General features: G+C 40.2%; 2 protein-coding genes and 1 pseudogene across 11 annotated transcripts in view; 2 read left to right on the top strand and 1 right to left on the bottom strand.

Moving 5' to 3' along the window:
* Positions 1–4,616: 4,616 nt before the first annotated feature.
* On the bottom strand, positions 4,617–16,205 carry ZNF485 (zinc finger protein 485). Of its 8 annotated transcripts, none has more exons than XM_035267573.2 (5): positions 16,083–16,205; positions 15,195–15,272; positions 13,491–13,677; positions 12,951–13,046; positions 4,617–5,775 (listed from the first exon to the last, which is right to left on the bottom strand). In XM_035267573.2, exons 2-5 carry the CDS (start codon positions 15,216–15,218, stop codon positions 4,697–4,699), a joined length of 1,386 nt encoding a protein of 461 aa, XP_035123464.2. In that variant the 5' UTR covers positions 15,219–15,272; positions 16,083–16,205; the 3' UTR covers positions 4,617–4,696. The 8 variants fall into 8 exon arrangements, with proteins under 8 accessions (XP_035123464.2, XP_078200069.1, XP_009007748.3 ...); XM_078343943.1 differs by lacking the exon at positions 16,083–16,205 and adding an exon at positions 15,471–15,829 and having other exon boundaries at positions 13,551–13,677; XM_009009500.4 differs by lacking the exon at positions 16,083–16,205 and adding an exon at positions 15,723–15,829.
* ZNF239 (zinc finger protein 239) overlaps positions 15,629–20,003 on the top strand; it is a 39,084-nt gene continuing 34,709 nt past the window's right edge. The window contains exon 1 of one of the 2 annotated variants that reach the window (XM_035267576.3): positions 15,629–15,792. The gene's annotated coding sequence lies outside the window, so the exon portion shown is untranslated. Of the gene's footprint in view, positions 15,793–15,861; positions 16,304–20,003 lie in introns of those variants that run through there. The other variant, XM_078343946.1, reaches the window with a different exon arrangement.
* On the top strand, positions 15,862–18,321 carry LOC103796623 (adenylyl cyclase-associated protein 1 pseudogene; annotated as a pseudogene). The gene has a single exon (XR_624429.5). The product of XR_624429.5 is annotated as an adenylyl cyclase-associated protein 1 pseudogene (transcript).

Below are 20,003 nucleotides of genomic sequence, written 5' to 3'. Positions count from 1 at the left end.
TGTTAAATAAGAGTAGTGACAGCAGACATCCTAACCTTGTTTTGATCTTACAGGGAAAACATTTGGTCTATCACCATTAAGTATGAGGATAACTGTAGTTTTTTCAAAGTTGCCCTTTATGAATGAGGTTGAGGAACGTTCCTTCTCCTCCTAGGTTGCTGAGAGCTTGTATCATGAATGGTTGTTGTATGTTGTCAAATGCTTTTTCTGCATTAATTGGTATGGTCAGATGGTTTTTCCTCTTTGGCCTTTAATCTTCCTTAATGTAGATTACATTGATTGATTTCCAAACACTGAACCAGCTGTAACCCCACTTGGTCATGATTCTTTCTGTATTATTCTTTCTATATATTGCTGGATTTTATCTGCTCATATTCTATTCAGGATTTTTGCTTCTATGCTCATGAGGAGTATTGGTCAGCTTTTATTGTTCTGTCTTGTCCCATTTTGAATAAACACTCTTTTCTTTGATAATGAAAACTTCTTAAATGAAATGCATGACCAAAAATCCTATAATTATCATTACTATTTTGAAATATTTTATTAGTTTTTATATGTTAACGTAGGTTTCCTCAATAAGACAAGCCACTACCCAGGCCTTGTTCATGGTGTTTGACTGCAAGTAAAACCATTGGCCCCTCTTGAGCCTTGTGTACACAACATAGATAATGGTGGAGCATGTTCTTTTGAGATCTTTAATCAATTCTGTCAGAGACCTCTCATATATATATATATATATATGAGAGAAATTTTTTAATTTTATATTTTTATGCAGAAATTTTAATTTTATATATATATATATATTTTTTTTTTTTTTTGAGACGGAATTTTACTCTTGTTACCCAGGCTGGAGTGCGATGGCGCGATCTCGGCTCACCGCAACCTCCGACTCCTGGGTTCAGGCAATTGTCCTGCCTCAGCCTCCTGAGTAGCTGGGACTATAGGTACACGCCACCATGCCCAGCTAATTTTTTGTATTTTTAGTAGAGACGGGGTTTCATCATGTTGACCAGGATGGTCTCGATATCTTGACCTCGTGATCCACCCACCTTGGCCTCCCCAAGTGCTGGGATTACAGGCTTGAGCCACCGCGCCAGGCCTAATTTTATATTTTTTAAAAATATACAGGAGGTATATATGTGCATATATATATATATATTTTTTTTTTAAACAGAAATGAGTATCAATAACACAGCACAAGCCAACATTTACCTTGCACTTCGCATCTGGTATTCAGCTAAGCAATTTAAAAATTACCTCTCTTAAACAAAACTAGGTTTTTTATCTGTACATGGTAGATGATTCAACAGGCTACATAACTAGCTAGTGGTTTCACAAAGTATATAAAGAGGTAAGCTACATCTTGCATCCTGACTCCAAAGCTTATACTTCTAAATTGCTACCACAAGCTTTCAGATACTGTTCTGTACCCTATTTTTTCATCTAACATCTCCACTTTATCCTTTTTAATGTTTGTATCATATTCCATGGTAAATGATGTTTTCCAAAATTATTGCAATATATTCCATAAAATATGCTCTCCCAGCAGTGTGACTCTGATACTCCTCCCAAGAAGCATAGTTTATGTTCCCTCCCCTTTGAGTTTGGATAGATTTGACCATGGAGAAAGAGACGCTAATTTTCTTTTTTTTTTTTTTTTTTTTTTTGAGACAGAGCATCACTCCAGTCACCTAGGCAGGAGTGCAATGGTGCAATCTTGGCTCACTGTAACCTCTGCCTCCCAGGTTCAAGCAATCCTCCCACTTCCGCCTCCCCACCTGTTTAATGTGTTTAATGTGTGTGTCACCAGACCTGGCTAATTAAAAAAAATTTTTTTGTACAGACAGGGTTTCACCAAGTTGCCCAGGCTGGTCTTGAACTCCTGGGCTCAAGCAATCCACCCACCTCAGCCTCCAAAGTGCTGGGATTAGAGGCATGATCCACCATACCTGGCCGAGATGCTGTTATTCCTGATGCTAGGTCACAAGAGGCAATAACGTTTTCTCTGCCTGGTTGTCCAGAACCCAGGCAACATGCTGAAGAGGCCCATGCAACCACATAAAAAGGTCACATGTAGATGTTCATATGCAATCGCCCTAGCTGAGGTCCCAGCCAAGAGCATCGACCACCCAATTTGTGATGGAGCCTTCAGTTGTGTTGTCTGATGGAAACATGAACCATACATGTAGGCTACATATGTAAATTTAAATTTTCTAGTAGTCACATTAAAAATCAATTTTAGAAATACATTTAGTTTAACCTAACATATCCAAAATATAATCAATATAAAAACCATTAAGATAGCTTAGTTTCTTTTTTCATACAAAGTCTTCAAAATCTGATGCACATTTTATACTTAGAGTACTATTTTCAATCAACACACTAGTCGCCATTCAGACTGGCCTCACTTCAACTGCTCAATAGCCACTTGTGTCTACCATTCTGTGGCCACTTCAGATGAATCCACTGACCAACTGTCAATTCTAGCCTTGAGCTTTCCCAACTAAAACCCCAGACATCATGGAGTTACAAAGCTGCTCCTGCTGTGCCCTTTCTGAATTCTTCACTCACAAAGTCTGTGAGCATAAAAAATTGGCAACTAAGTGTGTGATGGTTTATTATGCAACTGTAGTAACTGGGATACTAGCTAATGAGAGTTTTATAACTTCTTTAAACATTTCTCTACTTAGATGTTTCTCCCACCTCTTCCCAGGATATTATAACCAGTGATGATGAGCAATACAAACTCTGTAAGTTAGTCAAATTATTTCCTTAAATGTTTGAGGATGGCATTTCTGGGTCAACGAGAACATACATTTTGTAGATTTATATTCATGTTGCCAAACTATTATCCAAAGCAGCTTAACCAGTTCTAACAATCATGTATATGTGTGCAACTGTGCTTCTCTTGATTAAATCTGGCCCTTTCCAATCATTAAATATTTAGATCCTTTCTTTTCTATTTCATAACAGTCTTCTCTTAAGTTTGCTTTATTTCTTTTATATTTTGAACTATATCTGTGATATATTTTTATCACAAAATATTCAGGTAATGCATTGACTATACAAAAGAAGTACTATACCATTATTCTTTACTTTGGATCTTTTTCAACTTGATGTCATAAACAGCTTTCCCTGTCAGCTCATAAAAGTCTAACTCACCAAATATTAATTAATTAAAGGACTGCCTTTTAATAAAATGTTGAGTGACTGCATGGTAGTCCAAAGACTGCATGTATCTTAATTTAAACATTGCCCTTGTGATAGACATTGCAATGACCACCTCTTCACTTCTACGATTCTGTAAAGACCACCTTTACTTTTTAATTAGATTTTAAGTAGAAATGTTAGGTCAAAGGGTCGAAGTTGGTAGGCATTAATAATCATTTATATTTCTTTTTCTGACAACTGTACTTTCATATCCAAGACGCTTTCTCCACTGGAAGTTTTATATTTATTTTTAAGGACTCTCTAGATATTCTAAGTGTTATCTGTTAAATATGATGATGGTAATATTTTGTCCCAGTCTAGCCCTTTGTATTTTAATACTGTGAAGCCTCTAGTTGTAGAAACTGAAAGCTTTTCGTTTCTATGTGCCTTATTTTTATGACTTCTGAGTAGGAAGATAACTATACTAAGTTACGGAAGATACATGAATGATACTTGATTAAATATTTCATTTCAAAGAACACAGCCAAAGTCAAAATTTCACTTCATCATACCAATACAGGTTGAGTATTCCTCATCTGAAATGCATGGGACCAGAAGTATTTAGGATTTCAGACATTTTTGGACTTTGCAATATTTGCACACACATAATAAGGAATCGTGGGAATGCATTTTAACCACAACCCATCACATAAGGTCTGGGTGGAATTCTGCCCCTGTTGGTGCTCAGGACAGTTTTGGATTTCGGAGCACTTCAGATTTCAGATTTTCTGATTATGGATGCTCAACCTATCCTCCTCAAAGATAACTGCTGTTAGCTCAGTGTGGTAGCACATGCCTAAAGCCCCAGCTACTCCAGACACTGGAGTGGGAGAGTTGTTCAAGCCCAAGAGTTCAAGGCTACAGTGAGCAATGATCATATGGCACTCTAGCCTGGTGACAGAGTGAGAGCTAGTCTTTAAAAAAAAAAAAAAAAAAAAAAAAAAAGATAATTGCTGTTAAGTTTGGTCTTTATTTTTCCAGGTCTTTTTGATTGTATGTAATATAGATTTCCTGCAACTTGCTTCTTTAATTTAACGGTATCATGGGGATATTTCTACTGTTGGATTTTTTTACTTATTTTTAGAGATGGAGTCTTGCTGTGTTGCCCAGGTTGGAGTGCAGTGGCTATTCACAGGCACAATCATGGTGCATTACAGACTCAAACTCCTGGGCTCAAGCAATCCTCCTGCCTCAGCCTCCCAAGTATCTGGGACTAGAGGCATGTGCCACCATGCCTGGCTTTGTATAGTATTTACAGCTCCACCTCATTCTTTTCAGTCACCACACAGTATGCTATAACTATTTCCATACTGACATACATTTAGGTTCTTCAAATATTTCACTAGTATGAACCTCACAATGAATATCCTCACAAGTGAGATGTTCTCTCAGAAGTACACAGAATATTTCTGTTAAATGCATAATTTATTTAATGTCTCCTCCATGATGGGCAGAAGGAATAAACTACTCTGCACAATTTACCACACTAACTACATTCAATGGCTCTTTCTTTGTTATGAATTTTCTTATGTTGTTTAAGGGCTGAACTTTGGGGAAAAGCTTTCCCACATTCATTACATTTATAAGGTTTTTCCCCAGTATGGAGTCTCTGATGTTCAACAAGGCCTGAGCTGTGCCGAAAGGCTTTCCCACATTTCTTACAGTGATAGGGTTTTTCTCCAGTATGAATTCTCTGATGTCCAGTAAGGGTTGAGCTCTTTGTAAAGGCCTTCCCACAGTCATGACACTGATAGGGTTTATTTCCACTATGAGTTTTCTGATGACCAGCAAAGGATGAGCTATATCTGAAAGACTTTCCACATTTACTGCAGTGATAGGGTTTCTCTCCAGTATGCATTCTTTGGTGACTAATAAGAGTTGAGCTCTTCCTAAAGGCTTTTCCACATTCATTACACTGATATGGCTTCTCACCAGTATGGATTTTCTGATGTTCCAACACAGTTGAGTTATCCCTGAAAGCTCTCCCACATTCATTACATTTAAAAGGCTTCGCTCCACTATGTATTCTTTCATGACGAGTAAGGGCTGCATTCTGAGCAAAGGCTTTCCCACAGTCATTACATTTGTAGGGTTTCTGGCCAGTGTGAATTCTCTGATGACTTAAAAGGATTGAGTTCTTTCTGAAAGCTTTTCCACATTCAATGCATTTGTGGGGTTTCTCCCTAGAATGAATCCTCTGATGGTGAATAAAGGTTGAGTGCTTCTTCAGGAACTTCCCACATTCAACACATCTATAAGGCTGCTTGCCTGCATGAACCTTACTGTGATTTAAAAGGGATGAACTGTTCATAAAGGCAATCCCACATTCTTTACACTTATGTGGTTTCTCACTGGTGTGATTTCTCCGGTGGCTAATGAAGGACGAGTTGTATTTAAAGACTTTCCCACATTTCTCACATTTATAGTTCTTCTCTGTGGAGCTTCTGCCCTCCCAGTCCAGGCCTTTTTCCATCATGACACTTTTCATTCGCTCTCCCAGAACAGATCCTTCAGAAGTGCTTTGCTTTAGGGCTGACATTTTTGTTTTGAACCAGTAATCTGGGACTGAAAGAAAATTGAAAAGTTCAAATGTTCTTTACGTTGAAATGATGAGAGTAAGAGTTGTGCAAGGGCTTAAATAATGTCCTATTCTACATAACTAAAGGTTATTAATGTGTCCCACTGGTGATTCTTGCTAACTGAGAAAAGAAGGTCAGACGAAGGGCAGGATAAGTAAATATGATTTTAAAGAAAATAATCTATACTATAAACACCGCATTTAAATAATGCAGTGGGCACCTAAGAAGTTCCCAAGTTAGGAAGACAACACAGAAAACAGCCAAAAAAGAAAAAAGACAAAGTGAGAATAAACACAAAATTGAGGAGAAAGACCAGAGTCACAAAGCAAGCTGTAATTACTACTAGGGCAGATTTCTGCAGGTGGTATATTTGAGAACATTATGATGTCCCCAAGAACTTGAGAAAAACATTTCTGTGTGATGATTTAACAATGAACCAAAATTTAATGGCTCAGAGGAAACAAAGTAGAAAAAATATTCAAGGAACCAAAATAGTCTCGGTCCAAAAAGATTTTACTATAATGTAAACTTTTAACATATCTATAAAACAACATACCTAGGACAGGCATGGTGGCTTACTCCTGTAATCCCAGCACTTTGGGAGGCCAAGGCAGGTGGATTACTTGAGGTCAGGAGTTCAAGACAGCCTGGCCAACATGGTGAAACCCTGTCTCTATTAAAAATTCAAAAATTAGCCAGGCATGGTGGCACGTGCCTGTAATCCCAGCTATTTGGGAGGCTGAGCCAGGAGAATCGCTTGAACCCAGGAGGCAGTAGTTGTAGCGAGCCAAGATTGTGCCACTGCACTCTAGCCTGGGCAACAGAGTAAGACTCCATCTCAAAAAAAAGAAGAAGAAGAAGAACATACCAATCAACGGGTTAACTATGTGAATCTTCTCTGGCCTTTTACAAAAGTACAGACACCAGACCCAAGACAGACAAAACAAAATGATTCAGACAAAAACATTCTAAAAACTAATAGAGCCAAACTTGTAGTAAAATTAACAATCACCAACCAATTCTTTTATCTAAATGCACTTTTCTTTTAAACATAAGTTGTATCTATCGATACCTAAAGATATATATACATACGTATGTATTTATACTTAGTAGTCTGGGGAGAAATTCCATACAACAAATATTAGAAATAAGACTTATTTTTTTCAAGGAAATGCAAGTTGTTGTTGTTTTCTGAGATGGAGTTTCACTCTTGTTGCCCAGGCTGGAGTGCAATGGCACAAACTCAGCTCACCACAACCTCTGCCTCTGGGGTTCAACTGATTCTCCTGCCTCAGCCTCCTGAGTAGCTGGGATTACAGGCATGTGCTACTATGCCCAGCTAATTTTGCATTTTTAGTAGAGACAGGGTTTTTCCATGTTGGTCAGGCTGGTCTCGAATTTTCAACCTCAGGTGATTCACCCACCTCAGCCTCCCAAGTGCTGGGATTACAATTGTGAGCCACCACGTCTGACCAGGAAATGCAAGTTAAAGGTGAACCCGGTCAGAAACAGCCCAGAATATTCCAGTGGCCTTTGATGGGATATGTGTTTAATGTATAATGATCAACTACAGAAAATTTCAAGATATTGATTGTAAAGCTGGAAATGTGAAGACACATGTGGACACCTGTTCTATGATGAGGGTGGCCTTGCAAAGCAGTGAGGAAGGGGAGGCTCTGCATTAGCAAATTTTAGGAGGAAAAAATAAATATAAACCCTACCTCATATGATGCACAAAAATCCATTCTAAGAGGATGGTAAATGTAAATATAAACAAAAAATAATAAAGCTTCTAGAATTTAACAAGGAAGAATATCTTCATCATCTTGGGAAAAGAAAAATATTAGGATCACAAAAATAATAAATGTTAATAATTATAATTTAAAATAAACATTTTTAATAAACCAGGACACTAAAAGCACTGACAATAAAGAGATTAATCAATTGAAAGAACTGGGCTGGGCATGGTGGCTCACACCTGTAATCCCAGCACTTTGGGAGGCTGAGGCAGGAGGATGGCTCAAGGCCAGGAGTTCCAGACCAGCCTGGGCCACATAGCAAGTCTCCATCTCCACAGAAAAAAAATTTTTTTAATTAGCTGAGCATGGTAGCATGTATTCGTAGTCTTGGCTACTCGGGAAGCTGAGACAGGATTGCTTGAGCCCATAAAAAGGAAGAACAGCCATTCATCAAGACCATTAACAGTCAGTGACAACACAAACCATAAAGAGAGGAATGGTACAATACCTGTAATTAGTAACAGGCTCTTCAAATAGTTACCCAATCAGAGATGCTCTAAAGGACCAATAAACATTCTGAGAGGTCTTTTTTTTTTTTTTTTTTTTTTTTAACACGGAGTCTCACTCTGTTACCCAGGTTGGAGTGCAGTGGTGCAATCTCAGCTAACTACAACCTCCGCCTCCCAGGTTCAAGCGATTCTCCTGCCTCAGCCCCACAAGTAGCTGGGACTAAAGGCACGCATCACCACACCCAGCTAATTTTTTGTATTTTTAGTAGAGACAGGGTTTCACCATGTTGGCCAGGCTGGTCTCGAGCTCCTGATCTCAGGTGATCCGCCCGCCTCAACCTCCCAAAGTGCTGGGATTACAGGCGTTCAGCCCTAAAATGTCTTTAACCTCATTAGATATCAGGGACATGGATATGAAAACCACAATGAGGCACACTGCACATCCAACAGAATGACCAACTTCACAAGACTGACCACAGCAAGTGCTAGCCAGGACATGGAACAAGGAGTGTTCTCACCTACTGATGACAAAACTATAACAGGGTACAAAACTCTGGAAGATTATTTGGCATTATATACTAAAGATGAATACATGCCCAACAGAAATGTAGCCACATATGAACCAAAAAATAATGTATAAGAATGTTCACAGCACTTGTAATAGCCAAAAGCTGGAAAATGCTATATAAGCATCTGAATGTAAGAGAGAAACTGCTGTAGAATCACACAATGAAATACTCTAGAGCAGTGAATTTCCAAGAGTGAGCTCCAGCCCCGCAGCACCAGCAGCAGCATGTCTGAGAACCTGCTGAATAAAGAACTCTGCAGGGGGCCTTGCAACTGTACTGCAGCATGCATTCTGAAGCATGCTAGAGTTTTCAGAAACATTGATCCACAGAAAAGAAATAAATAAAAATGAATGAATTTGAGAAAATGTTATGCATATGCCAGACAAAAAATTATATGCACTATATGATTCCATTCATATAAAGTCAAAAACAGGAAAAAATAAACTATAGTGTTAGTTCAAGGGGAGAAGAATGGGTAATAGTTGGGAAGAATCACGATGTGATTTACTCAGGAATTGTCAAAGTTCCATTTCTTAACCTAATTTTTGTTTACATGGGTATTAACTTTAAAAATACTAATTTAGGCTGTATGCATATTTTATCAGCTTTTCTATCTATGCATTAAATTTTTTAAAGCTTTAAGAAAGAAAAGGGAAGTCTAGCTTATAAATCTCTTACTACTTCAATCAGAGAAATCGAAATACAAATTGCAAAATATACAAAAAAATTATAATGAAAACTCTACATATTATAACCTATTGAATACAACTAATACATTACACAGACAAAGTTTAAGGCTTTAAATATTTATATTACCTAAATAAGAAACGTCAATGAATGAATAACTAAAATGGTTAGGCAAAAGTAAATAAACCCAAGGAAAGCAAAAGAGAAAAGGAACTTAAGATTCAAAAGACAGAAAACAATAACACTAATAAATACATCCAAATGCTCTTCTTCAAAAAAATAAAACAGAGCTAATAAAGGGGAGAGATGAAAATATAGGAAATAGGAAAAAGACAAAGTAAGAAATCAGGGAAAAGTAATCAAAGATGTGGAGGATATTATAAAAAGAATCATAAAAAGCTACTTTGCTTAACACAAATAACTTCTAACCTTAAATTAATGGATACTTTTTAGGAAATTGTAAATTACTAAAACTGTTTCATAGAGAGAGAAAATCTACCTGGACAAGTCACTACTGCCAACACTGTCAGAAAAGTACCCCAATTCCTCCCCTTTGTTCTCCATCACAATAAATAAGTAAAAACAGGTCAAAGGACCCAAACCTTTAGGGAACAGCTATCATGTGAGTTAAACTAGACTAAAGGATAAAAATACAAAAGACCAAAAGTGTTTTATGAAAGTATGACAAAATTAAATCAAAGCCCAATGAAAATGGGCAGATGAAAAAGAAAATGTAAATACAGTTAAGTGTCAGTGCAAAAATTTAAATAAAAGATTAGCAAACAGAATCATCCACTGTCATATTCAGAGAATGATGTAATGTGTCATGGCCAAGATAATTGTGAATAAAATCTACCACAGAAACAGATCAAAACAGAAAAGACAAATATTTCCATATATCTTGAAAAGGCATTTAATAAAATTCAGCAACCATGCTTGATTTAAAAACTAAAATTTCTTAACAAAAGATGTGAATGAAATACTTCCTTTACATAACAATGTATGTGTATCCCAACTCGACAGCCAGCTCAACTGAGAAGCCCAGACACAATGCAAAGATGTAAAGACAAGCATGTCCATTATTACCTTTGTCAATAAGAAGTTGATATAAAACAAATTTTTTTTTAAATCTGTGATATGACATACAACTAATTTCTTGAATGTATAAAGAATCCTTCACATTGACAATAAAAAGATCAACAACCTAATAGTAAAATGGGCAAAGGACAGGAACAGGCAGTTCTCAGAAAAAGAAATACAAGGGTTGCTGAAAATGGTGAAACATGCTAAATTACACTCCTGATAAGAGAAAGCCAAATTAAAATTACAGTAAAATGCTTTCACCTCTCAGACTGGCAAGGATCAAAACTTATAAGACACTGTTGACTAGCTATGATAAGAGTGGCACTCATACATTGTTATTAGGCGTGTAAACATGTATTATCTCTATGAATAGTGGAAATATCCACCAAATTTGAAAATATACTTAACCTTTAACAATTCTTATAGGAATTTACTCTATAGATTTACTTGTACACCAGAGAATTGATGTGTATGAAGATAATCATTGCAACACTGTTCAGAGTCTTTATGTCCACTAAAGACAACTGGTTATATAAATTACAGAACATCCATAAAGTGGAACACTATGCAGGCATTAAAAAGAAAGACAGGCTAGTGTGGTGGCTCATGCCTGTAACCCCAGTACTTTTGAAAGCTGAGGCAGGAGGATCACTTGAGGCCACACGTTTCAGACCAGCCTGGGCAAAATAGCAAGATCACATCTCTACCAAAAAAAAAAAATTTAAGAATAAATAAAATTAAAAAATTGGCCTGGTGTGGTGGCATGTTCCTCTGGTCCCAGCTACTCAGGAGGCTGAGGCAGGAGGATCACGTGAGTCCAGGAGGTCAAGGCCATAGTGAGCCATGATCACACCACTGTGCTTCAGCCAAGAAAACAGAGTAAGAATCTATCTCCAAAAGAAAGAAAGAAAGAGAGAGAGAGAGTAACTCTAAACAATATAGTTATGTGAAATAATTTCTAAGATATAAATGCCAAAGTAAGAGGCAAAAGAGTATGCTACCATGTGCTTAAAGAATACATGGATACTCTCACAAAGTACATATCATCTGCAAATCTCCACAAGAAACTGACACAGGGATGCCTCCGGGGAGGAGAACTGAATAATGAGAAAGGTATGTGAAGGAGACTGCATACCATTTGAACCATTTGAATATGGTACCATAAGCATGTCTAACAACTAACAGAAAGGGAAATACATAAACAGAAAAAAAAAACACATAAAATACTGAATGGCTGTGAAGTCTTTGTAGAAAGATTTACTAGTCCTCTAAGTAGATGAAAGAAATACTAGGGGAAACATTGCTTATTTTCATTACATCTAAGTTTTAAACATTCTATTTCAAGTCACGACCAAAATTAGAATAAAGAATAGAAGACTGAGCGATTTTTGTTACTATATAAAGAACCTACACAAGAATTTAGGGAAAAAATGTTAAACATAGTAAGAATAAGAGGAATTACTTCAAAAGCATCCCACCCACAACCAGCAAAAGCCCAGGTTAATCAAGACTACGTATTACTGGTATTTTACACGAAATACAGTTATAAACATTCTCCTGAAGATGATAGAGGCAAAATAACAATTAGAGTTTTAGAAGAACAAATCCTGGCAGGATAAATATTTTAGGTGAGAGAAACATTCAGGCTTAGAGATTTAGGAATAAACTATGGCACAGAGAAAGTGACGTACAGAAACATATACAAAGTATACACAGAGAAAAATGAGAGCCAAGAGCAAAAGACAGTAGAAAAGAGAAATAAAAGAAGATCCATAAGAAAAGGGAAGAAAATGTTTCCCCATCAATGTGTTTGCCAAAAATAATTACCCAAGAGCTAGAAAACCATGCTGATGTTTGGAATCTGCCACTGCCACTAAGAAGTGTTATATAGCCAGTTAGCTACCTTATATGAAAGACTGGGTAAGGAATGGAAAATGAACAGGGGCCAGGCATGATGGCTCACATCTATAATCCCAGCACTTTGAGAGGCCAAGGTGGAAGGATTGCTTAAGGGCAAGAGTTCAAGACAAGCCATGACTAATATAGCGAGCTCTGTCTCTACATAAAATAAAAATTTAAAAATTAGCCAAGCATGGTGGTGCCTGCCTGTAGTCCCAGCTACTCCTACTCAAGAGCCTGAAGTGGGAGGATGGCTTGAGTCCAGAGTTTGAGATTGCAATTAGCTATGACTGCACTCCAGCCTGGGTGACAAGGCAAGACTCTGTCTCAAAAAATATGAAAATGGACCAGTAGTAGAAAGAAACAAAAGACAGCCTGATCAATGCGTGGAAGGACAGAGAGAAAAATCACATAAAGAGCCTGAGGATTTCAGGGGTCTGGGAAATGGCATGGAAGGGCCTATGCCCTCAGAAGGGAGCGGTGCTCCCAAATGCGGAAAGACTAAGGAGAAAAGCGGCCAGCCACTTGACAGGAGGATGACCTCAAAAGAGGAAACAGGGTCAGGGCCCCAGCCCTTCTGCACCAACAGGACACTCAAAGATGAGCTTTCCAAGCAGGAGCCCCTGCACTGCTCCATGTGCTCAGCTGCTGCTGGGATGGATCCCACCCACTCACCTGCACGCGTGCCTGATGGAGCCTCTCGCACCTCCATCCATGGCTCTGCCCCTTGCTCCAACTGCGCGATTAGTTTTGGTTTGGAAGAGAGAAGCCCTGTTTATAAAGAAAAAGGATCTTAGAGGAAGAAAAAAATTAATGAAAAGGAATGTGACAGTGGTTACAAGCACAAGCAGTCACCCCAGACCTCAGTGTCAATGAGCATCTGCAAGAAGCATGGACAGGTCAGGGAGGCCTAGAGGGTGGCACCCAGGATGTCCAACTCATGAAGTAAAGCAAACAGGGGGGGCAAAGTCAATGAGAAAACCAAGTTCTCCTGGAGGACAAAAAACTCCTATTTTAGGAGGCAGATGAATCATGACACAGAAGCATTCCAGAACTGTACTAGTTGGCACGACAAAGCTGCCCATCTTAACTCTGTATAGCTCTGATCTTCCTTGAGGTGGTGGAAGGAGGATAAACTCCAGCCTCTAAGCCCACTCTTAAGAAAAACAAAATAAACACAGCATTTAAAACTTTTCAATACCCCAAACCATTTACCCTGTGAAAACAAAGTTGCCCAGCAGGTCAATCCTGAGTCAAGGAGAAAGCCATCCTCACCCACAGACACCAGATTCCCATAGTTTTCCAGCATCACATCCCTGTACAGGGCCCGCTGAGCAGCATCCAGGTGTCTCCACTCAATCCGGGTAAAGGCCACGGCCACATCCCCAAATGTCAGCAGTCCCTGCAAAACCAAACCCAATTCTGCTCATCCAGGAACCCTTGAGGGAGGCATGCCAGGAAAAGGGAGCAAGGTGGTCAAGGCCAGCTTCTGACAGTTCTAACGGTGCTCATGGGAACCAACAAGTAAAAGCTGACGGCTGAGGGGAGGTGCAACCATGCCTGTCCTGCTTCCTCAGGGCCTGGCCTCTGCTCACCCCGCCCTTCATGTCACCTCATCAAAAAGGTCTTCTCTTTCTCCATCTCATCCTCTGCGACTCTGTCTCAAAACCCACTTCATTTTTCTTCACAGGATTTCTCACCACCTGACAGGAGAAGTTTGTACTGACTGTCAGCATCCTTTCTAATGTGGGCTCCAAGGGGGACAGTGTGGGTCACTGCTGCCTTCCAGTCAAAAATACTGCCTGACACACAGAAGTGTTCAGGCTTTGTTCAATCAACAAATAAATAGAAACTCTAAAAAGACATGGAAAGTGATCAGCTTTATCTGAGAATTTACAGGGAGTATGATCTGACTCTGGGGCAGAATATTTTTTGAAAAGAAAAAAAATTGCTTTCATAACTAACAACTCACTATGTATGAGGCACAGAGCTAAACCCTGAGATACATATCATCTCTCTAAATTTCTGCCATAACTATATGAAGTAAAATATATTTTGTAGCTAAAGATACAAAGGTTCAGAGAGTTGGAAGAATTTGCTCAAGGTCCCAGGGTGGTTGAAGGTACAGTAAAAAAGGAAGCTATAAAAAGTGGTAATGAAACTAGAACAAATTGGAATGGCCATGAAATATTAAAAGGAAAAAATGAGTAAGCCTTACAAAAAATGCAAAAGGTATTTCAAATGAAATTACTTGACTTGTTAGAGTAGTAGAAATGTGGGTGATTTTTAATTTTTAAAAATTTCTTTACTTGTATAATATTCAAATGTTTATCACTTCCTTTCAAAAATACCAGCTATTTAATCAGCTTCTTGAAATCTTTCAAAACCTTGTTTTCTCCAGGATAAACGCAAACTCCAGTCTGGGATTCTAGACAATGAATGTTTCCAACATTCTCACTTCAGTTTGTTCATGTTTCCGCCATAATGACCTCATTCAGGCAGCACTTTCCCCTAGTATTCTCTGCGATTATGCAAATCTCATTTATTCTTCAGGAAGAACGAAGGTGCCCACTACTCCACTCCTCCAACCCCACCCCACACTGTCAAGAAAGTGCTGCCATCACCCTTATCTTTATGGCCTATGTCTTTATACGCTAATGTGTATGTTTTTCTTCATCTGCCAGTTTGCAAAGTACTGTTCTGCTTCTAGCACTTTAGAAAACATGGGCAGCAATAATCTTCTTGGTGAATGACTGTGTAATGGGTAGAGAGGACAGAAATGAAGGATAGTGGGACCCAATCAGGATCACTTCGGATAGCTTGATCCACACACAGGGCAGGGCATCGTCTGGGCAAGAGGCATAATTCCCACCTCGCTGAAACCGGTGGTTTCTCAAGAAATGGAAAAATCAAACTTGCCTGGATCTGGGCTCTTGGGGCCATCTGTCTCCTGAACTGTTCTCCCAGGCAAGGGCAGAGAATCCTGCGTAAATCAATCTGGGAAAGAAGAGAGGAAATATGAGGAAGTCTCTCCGTGCCCTATCCTAGCTAGAACCTGCCCTCTGGACCAGGCCCCCACCTGCCCGCTCCCTCCACAGGTGGACAGACAGGTCCAAGTGAGTACGCTCGGGAAGAAAGGAAAGGGAACGGCTGCTGGGATCCGGCATGGACTGCAGCCAACTCCACGCCAAGCACCTTTGGCAGCACGGGGGGACGGCCTTGTCAGTGGCTCAATCTGTCGGCCCGGGCGCAAGCCTCGCGCGCTCTGTGATGCACCAGCTTCGGGCGGTCGCTCTACTTAGCGCAACCACTGCGGGTGGGTCCTGCCCACCGCTGCCGTCCCCTCCCACCCCGGCTCGCCCCTCGACCCGCCCCCGGGAAAGGCGGGGAGCACCCGCCAGGGACCCGAGGCTTCAGGGACCCAGCTGGGGGTGGCCGCTCACAAACCGAATCGAGCCGGCAAGGCTGCGGAGCTGCACGCCCAGAGAGACAGCGACCACGCCACGCGGTCCTAACGGTAGCAACCTGCCAGGGGCTGATGCAGGGCTCGCCCCACGGGGAGGTGGGCAGGACCGGAAGCGGAAGTGGTTGCGGTCGCGGAGGGCTCTGGGAAATGTAGTCTGGGCCGCTCGGGGGTCTTAGGGGCTCCATTCTCAGAGTAGGTTGGCATCACCCGCGAATCTTTGAAAAGTGAACATGCGGGAAGTGGAGAGCTACTGATCGCAGTCCGGAGGTGGTGGCTGACATGCAAAATCTGGTAGAAAGATTGGAGAGGGCAGTAGGCCACCTGGAAGCAGTATCCCATACCTCTGATATGCACCGTGGGTATGGAGACAGTCCTTCAGAAGCAGGAGCAGCTCCATCTGTGCAGGCATTTGACTCGCTGCTTGCCGGTCCTATGGCAGAGTACTTGAAGATCAGTAAAGAGAGTGGGGGAGACGTGCAGAAACATGCGGAGATGTTCCACAGGGGTTTGAAGTTGGAGCGAGCTCTCTTGGCTACAGCTTCTCAGTGTCAACAGCCGGCAGGTAATAAGCTTCCCGATTTGTTGGCACCCATCTCAGAGCAGATCAAAGAAGTGATAACCTTTCAGGAGAAGAACCGGGGAGCAAGTTGTTAAATCACCTGTCAGCTGTTAGCAAAGGTATCCAGGCCTTGGGCTGGGTGGCTATGGCTCCCAAGTCTGGTCTTTACGTGAAAGAAATGATGCTGCCGTGTTTTATACAAACCGAGTCATCAGAGTACAAAGATGTGGATAAGAATCACGTAGACTGGGTCAAAACTTATTTAAGTATACAGACTTACATTAAGGAGTTCCATACCACAGATTGGCATGAAGCAAAATGGGGCCTGTAGCAAAAGAACTGAGTGGACTACCATCTGGACCCTCGACTGGATCAGGCCCCCGGCCTCCCCCAGCAGTTCAGGCTCAGATAAGTCTGTTTCCCTCTCAGCACTGTTTGTGCAGATTAATTCAGGGGAGAGCATCACACATGACCTGAAACATGTATCTGATGACATGAAGACTCAAAAGAACCCTGCTCTGAAGGCTCAGAGTGGTCCGGTACACAGTGGCCCCAAGCCATTCTCTGCACCTAAACCCCAAATCAGCCATAAAGGAGCCAGCTGTACTTGAACTGGAGGGCAAGAAGTGGAGAGTGGAAAATCAGGAAAATGTTTCCAACCTGGTGATTGATGACACAGAGCTAAAACAGATGGCTTACATACACAAGTGTGTCAACATGACATTGCAAATCAAGGGCAAAATTAACTCCATTACAGAAGATAACTGTAAGAAATTTGGTCCGGTATTCAATGACATGGTGGGCATTGTGGAGATAATCAACAGTAGGGATGTCAAAGTTCAGGTAATGGGTAAAGTGCCAAACATTTCCATCAACAAAACAGATGGCTGCCATGCTTACCTGAGCAAGAATTCCATGGATTGTGACATAGTCAGTGCCAAATCTTCTGAGATGAACATTCTCATTCCTACAGAAGGCGGTGACTTTAATGAATTCCCAGTTCCTGAGCAGTTCAAGACTATGGAATAGATAGAAGTTGGTCACCACAGTGACAGAAATTGCAAAATAAGTGAAGTGGGTTGTCTGCCCTCCCTTCACATCATGGGATAAATCTGTATCAAGATGGTTTTCTAGATTTCCTCTACATTTCTGCTCTTAAAACTGCTTCTCTGCTCTGAGCAGCACAGCTATCTGCCTTCACTGAAATATACCTCAGGCTAAGAGTAAGGGTGGGATAGCAAGAAGGTGCAGCTTTTCCAGATCAGCTCAACCATGACCAGGACTGCCAACCAGAACTGATGATGCATTTTAGCTTTGAGCTGTGGGGGTTTAGTCTACCAAGAAACAGTCCATTGGGAAGAAAACAGTCCCAGGAATTAACAGATCAGAATGTTCACACTGGTTAATCTTTTTCTAACAGTGAGCATGAAGATAGCAGAAGCTGGTGTGTTTCCAGATGGTTCTTCTAACCAAACTAATTTTTCACTGTTGACAAATGAGGCAGGGGGTACCCGGGACCAAAGGCTGAGGCTTGGCCATCTAGCATTCCACGCAAAATTGTTTTCTATAACCATTTTTTTTTTATTCTCTATTCCATCCTGGGTCTGCCTCAACCATGAGATAGGGAGTCTCTGGTACTAGCTGCTGTGGCAGTGCCCTTCATCCAGGGCAGTTAAAGGAGTCTTGGACCCTGTCTTTCTCTGAGATCCCTGCCCAGTACCTTCCTACAGAGATGACTTTAAAAGGAAAAACAACACACCATTCCAAGGAGTCTGGCATTTCTGAATCCTCCTTCCCTGCTAGGTGCCTGTCACCTTCTTCACTGCCTTCTTTACCCTGTCACACTCATCAGCTATGGCTTCTGTCCAAGCACCTGAACAGGGGACTAAAACCTCCACTGCAGGCTGATTTTGGGTCTTGATTTATGTAATACCTAAATCTTACATAAATTTGCACAGCACTGCTAATGTAAATTTCAGTTTATTTCCCTCTAGGACAAACACAAAAATATAAAATGTTTTGGAGAGAAGAGAGATTGTCCTGTGATTTCTACCCTTTCCCTAAGGTCTGTGGAAATAAGCCTTTATATACTTAAACTTATACAGAAAATAAATACCAAAAAGAAAAAAAAAAAGTGAAGGTGCCAGGGTCCCAGCTTCAGAGATTCTGAATTAATTGCCCTGAGTCTGGTCCTGGCATCAGGATTTTTAAAAGCCCCCAAGTGATCTAATATGCTGCTTAGAATGACACCTGCCACCAGAAAATGGTAAGAAAAATGCGAGAGACATATTTTATGTGAGAAAATATGAGAGACATACTTTGGATAGCTGTTGATTTCCAAATAATCCTGTTTTTATTTCATACAAACAAAAAGCATGTTAGAAAATTATGGCACCTAGAACACTAAAAACATTTCCTCACCATTTGCTGACATAGAAAATAAAAGTAGGTTGAATCTGTTTTAACAAATATATTATTTTCTAGGAAAAATAAACATTTCAATTTATTAATTTCAGGAATTAGAAAACTAAGGGAAGAAAATGTATCTCTCTCATTCAATTAGGGCCTTTTAAAAAAAAGTTCTCAGGATGGTGCATTCATTTACCAATTTACCAATGATTGACCAAAGCCCCACTGTGTGCCACTCACTCCTGGATGCTGAGGATAGAACAGCTGACAAGCATCCCTTCTAAAGTGGAGTCAGCCTCCTTTGCATCCTCCTCTCAACTATGCCTGATGAGCTGAGTTTCAGCCAAGAATCCTACAAAGCCTCTTTATCAAGAATCACCCCACCTTTAATATCCAATTAAGCTCCTCTTCCTACACCCCAGATACCTAGCCAAGTGCTTCTTGGTAATTTTTCATCTACTCCCTTGCCCTGCCTATTGGTATAAATCCTCATTTGTCCCTGTTGTACTCAGAGTACAGTTCAATCTCTTCTCCTATGGCAGTAGTCTTGAATAAAGTCTTCCTTGCCATTTTCAACAAGTGTCAGATTAATTTTTTTAATAGAATGAACAAAACAAATAATTTCCATCTCCTCAAAGACATTACATTCCAGTGGAGTACAGGAAGACAGAGATTAAACAAAAGCAAAAAGATAAAGAAGTGGGAGAGGACTGTTAATACACAGCTGTAAGGAATGGCCTCTTTGATAAGAAATTATCTGAGCAAAGGACTGAAGGAAGTGAGGCACAGGAGTATTTGTGGGAGAGTCTGTTTTAGTCAGATAAAACAACAAATGCAAAGCTCCCACCTGGAATGCGTTTGGTTTACTCGAGAATCAGCAAAAAAGTCCATGGTTATTAGGGTTAAGACCCTAATAACAGGAAAAGGCCAGATCATGTTGGTCCATTTAGTCCACTGAATGGATTGGTTCTTATTTTGAATTAGATGAGAAGCCATCAGAATATGGAGAAATTGGAACCCTTATTCATTGTTAGTGGGATAGCAAAACAGTGCAGCTACTTTGGAAAACCATTTGACAATTCCTCAAAATGTTAACCATAGAGTTACCATATCACACAGTGATTCCAGTCCTAGATATGTACCAAAGAGAAATGAAATACACATCCACACAAAAACTTGTACATAAAAACTTGTTCATATCAGCATTATTCATAAGAGCAAAAACACTGATACAACACAAATGTCCATAACTAGCAAATGAATAAACAAAATGTGGCATACCCAAACAATGGAA

The sequence above is a fragment of the Callithrix jacchus genome, chromosome 12, assembly GCF_049354715.1.
Source record: "Callithrix jacchus isolate 240 chromosome 12, calJac240_pri, whole genome shotgun sequence".
NCBI lineage: Eukaryota > Metazoa > Chordata > Mammalia > Primates > Cebidae > Callithrix > Callithrix jacchus.
This window is presented reverse-complemented; position numbering and strand designations above follow the sequence as displayed.

Coding starts and splice junctions, on each gene's coding strand:
- ZNF485 (XM_035267573.2), bottom strand. CDS start 15,218: ATGGCCCCAAGAGCCCAGATCCAG. Junction 13,047..13,490: donor GGCAACTTTGTTTTCACAGG/GTAAATGGTTTG, acceptor CTTTATAAACAG/GGCTTCTCTCTTCCAAACCA. Junction 5,776..12,950: donor TCCATCAGGCACGCGTGCAG/GTGAGTGGGTGG, acceptor ATTTTCTTTCAG/TCCCAGATTACTGGTTCAAA.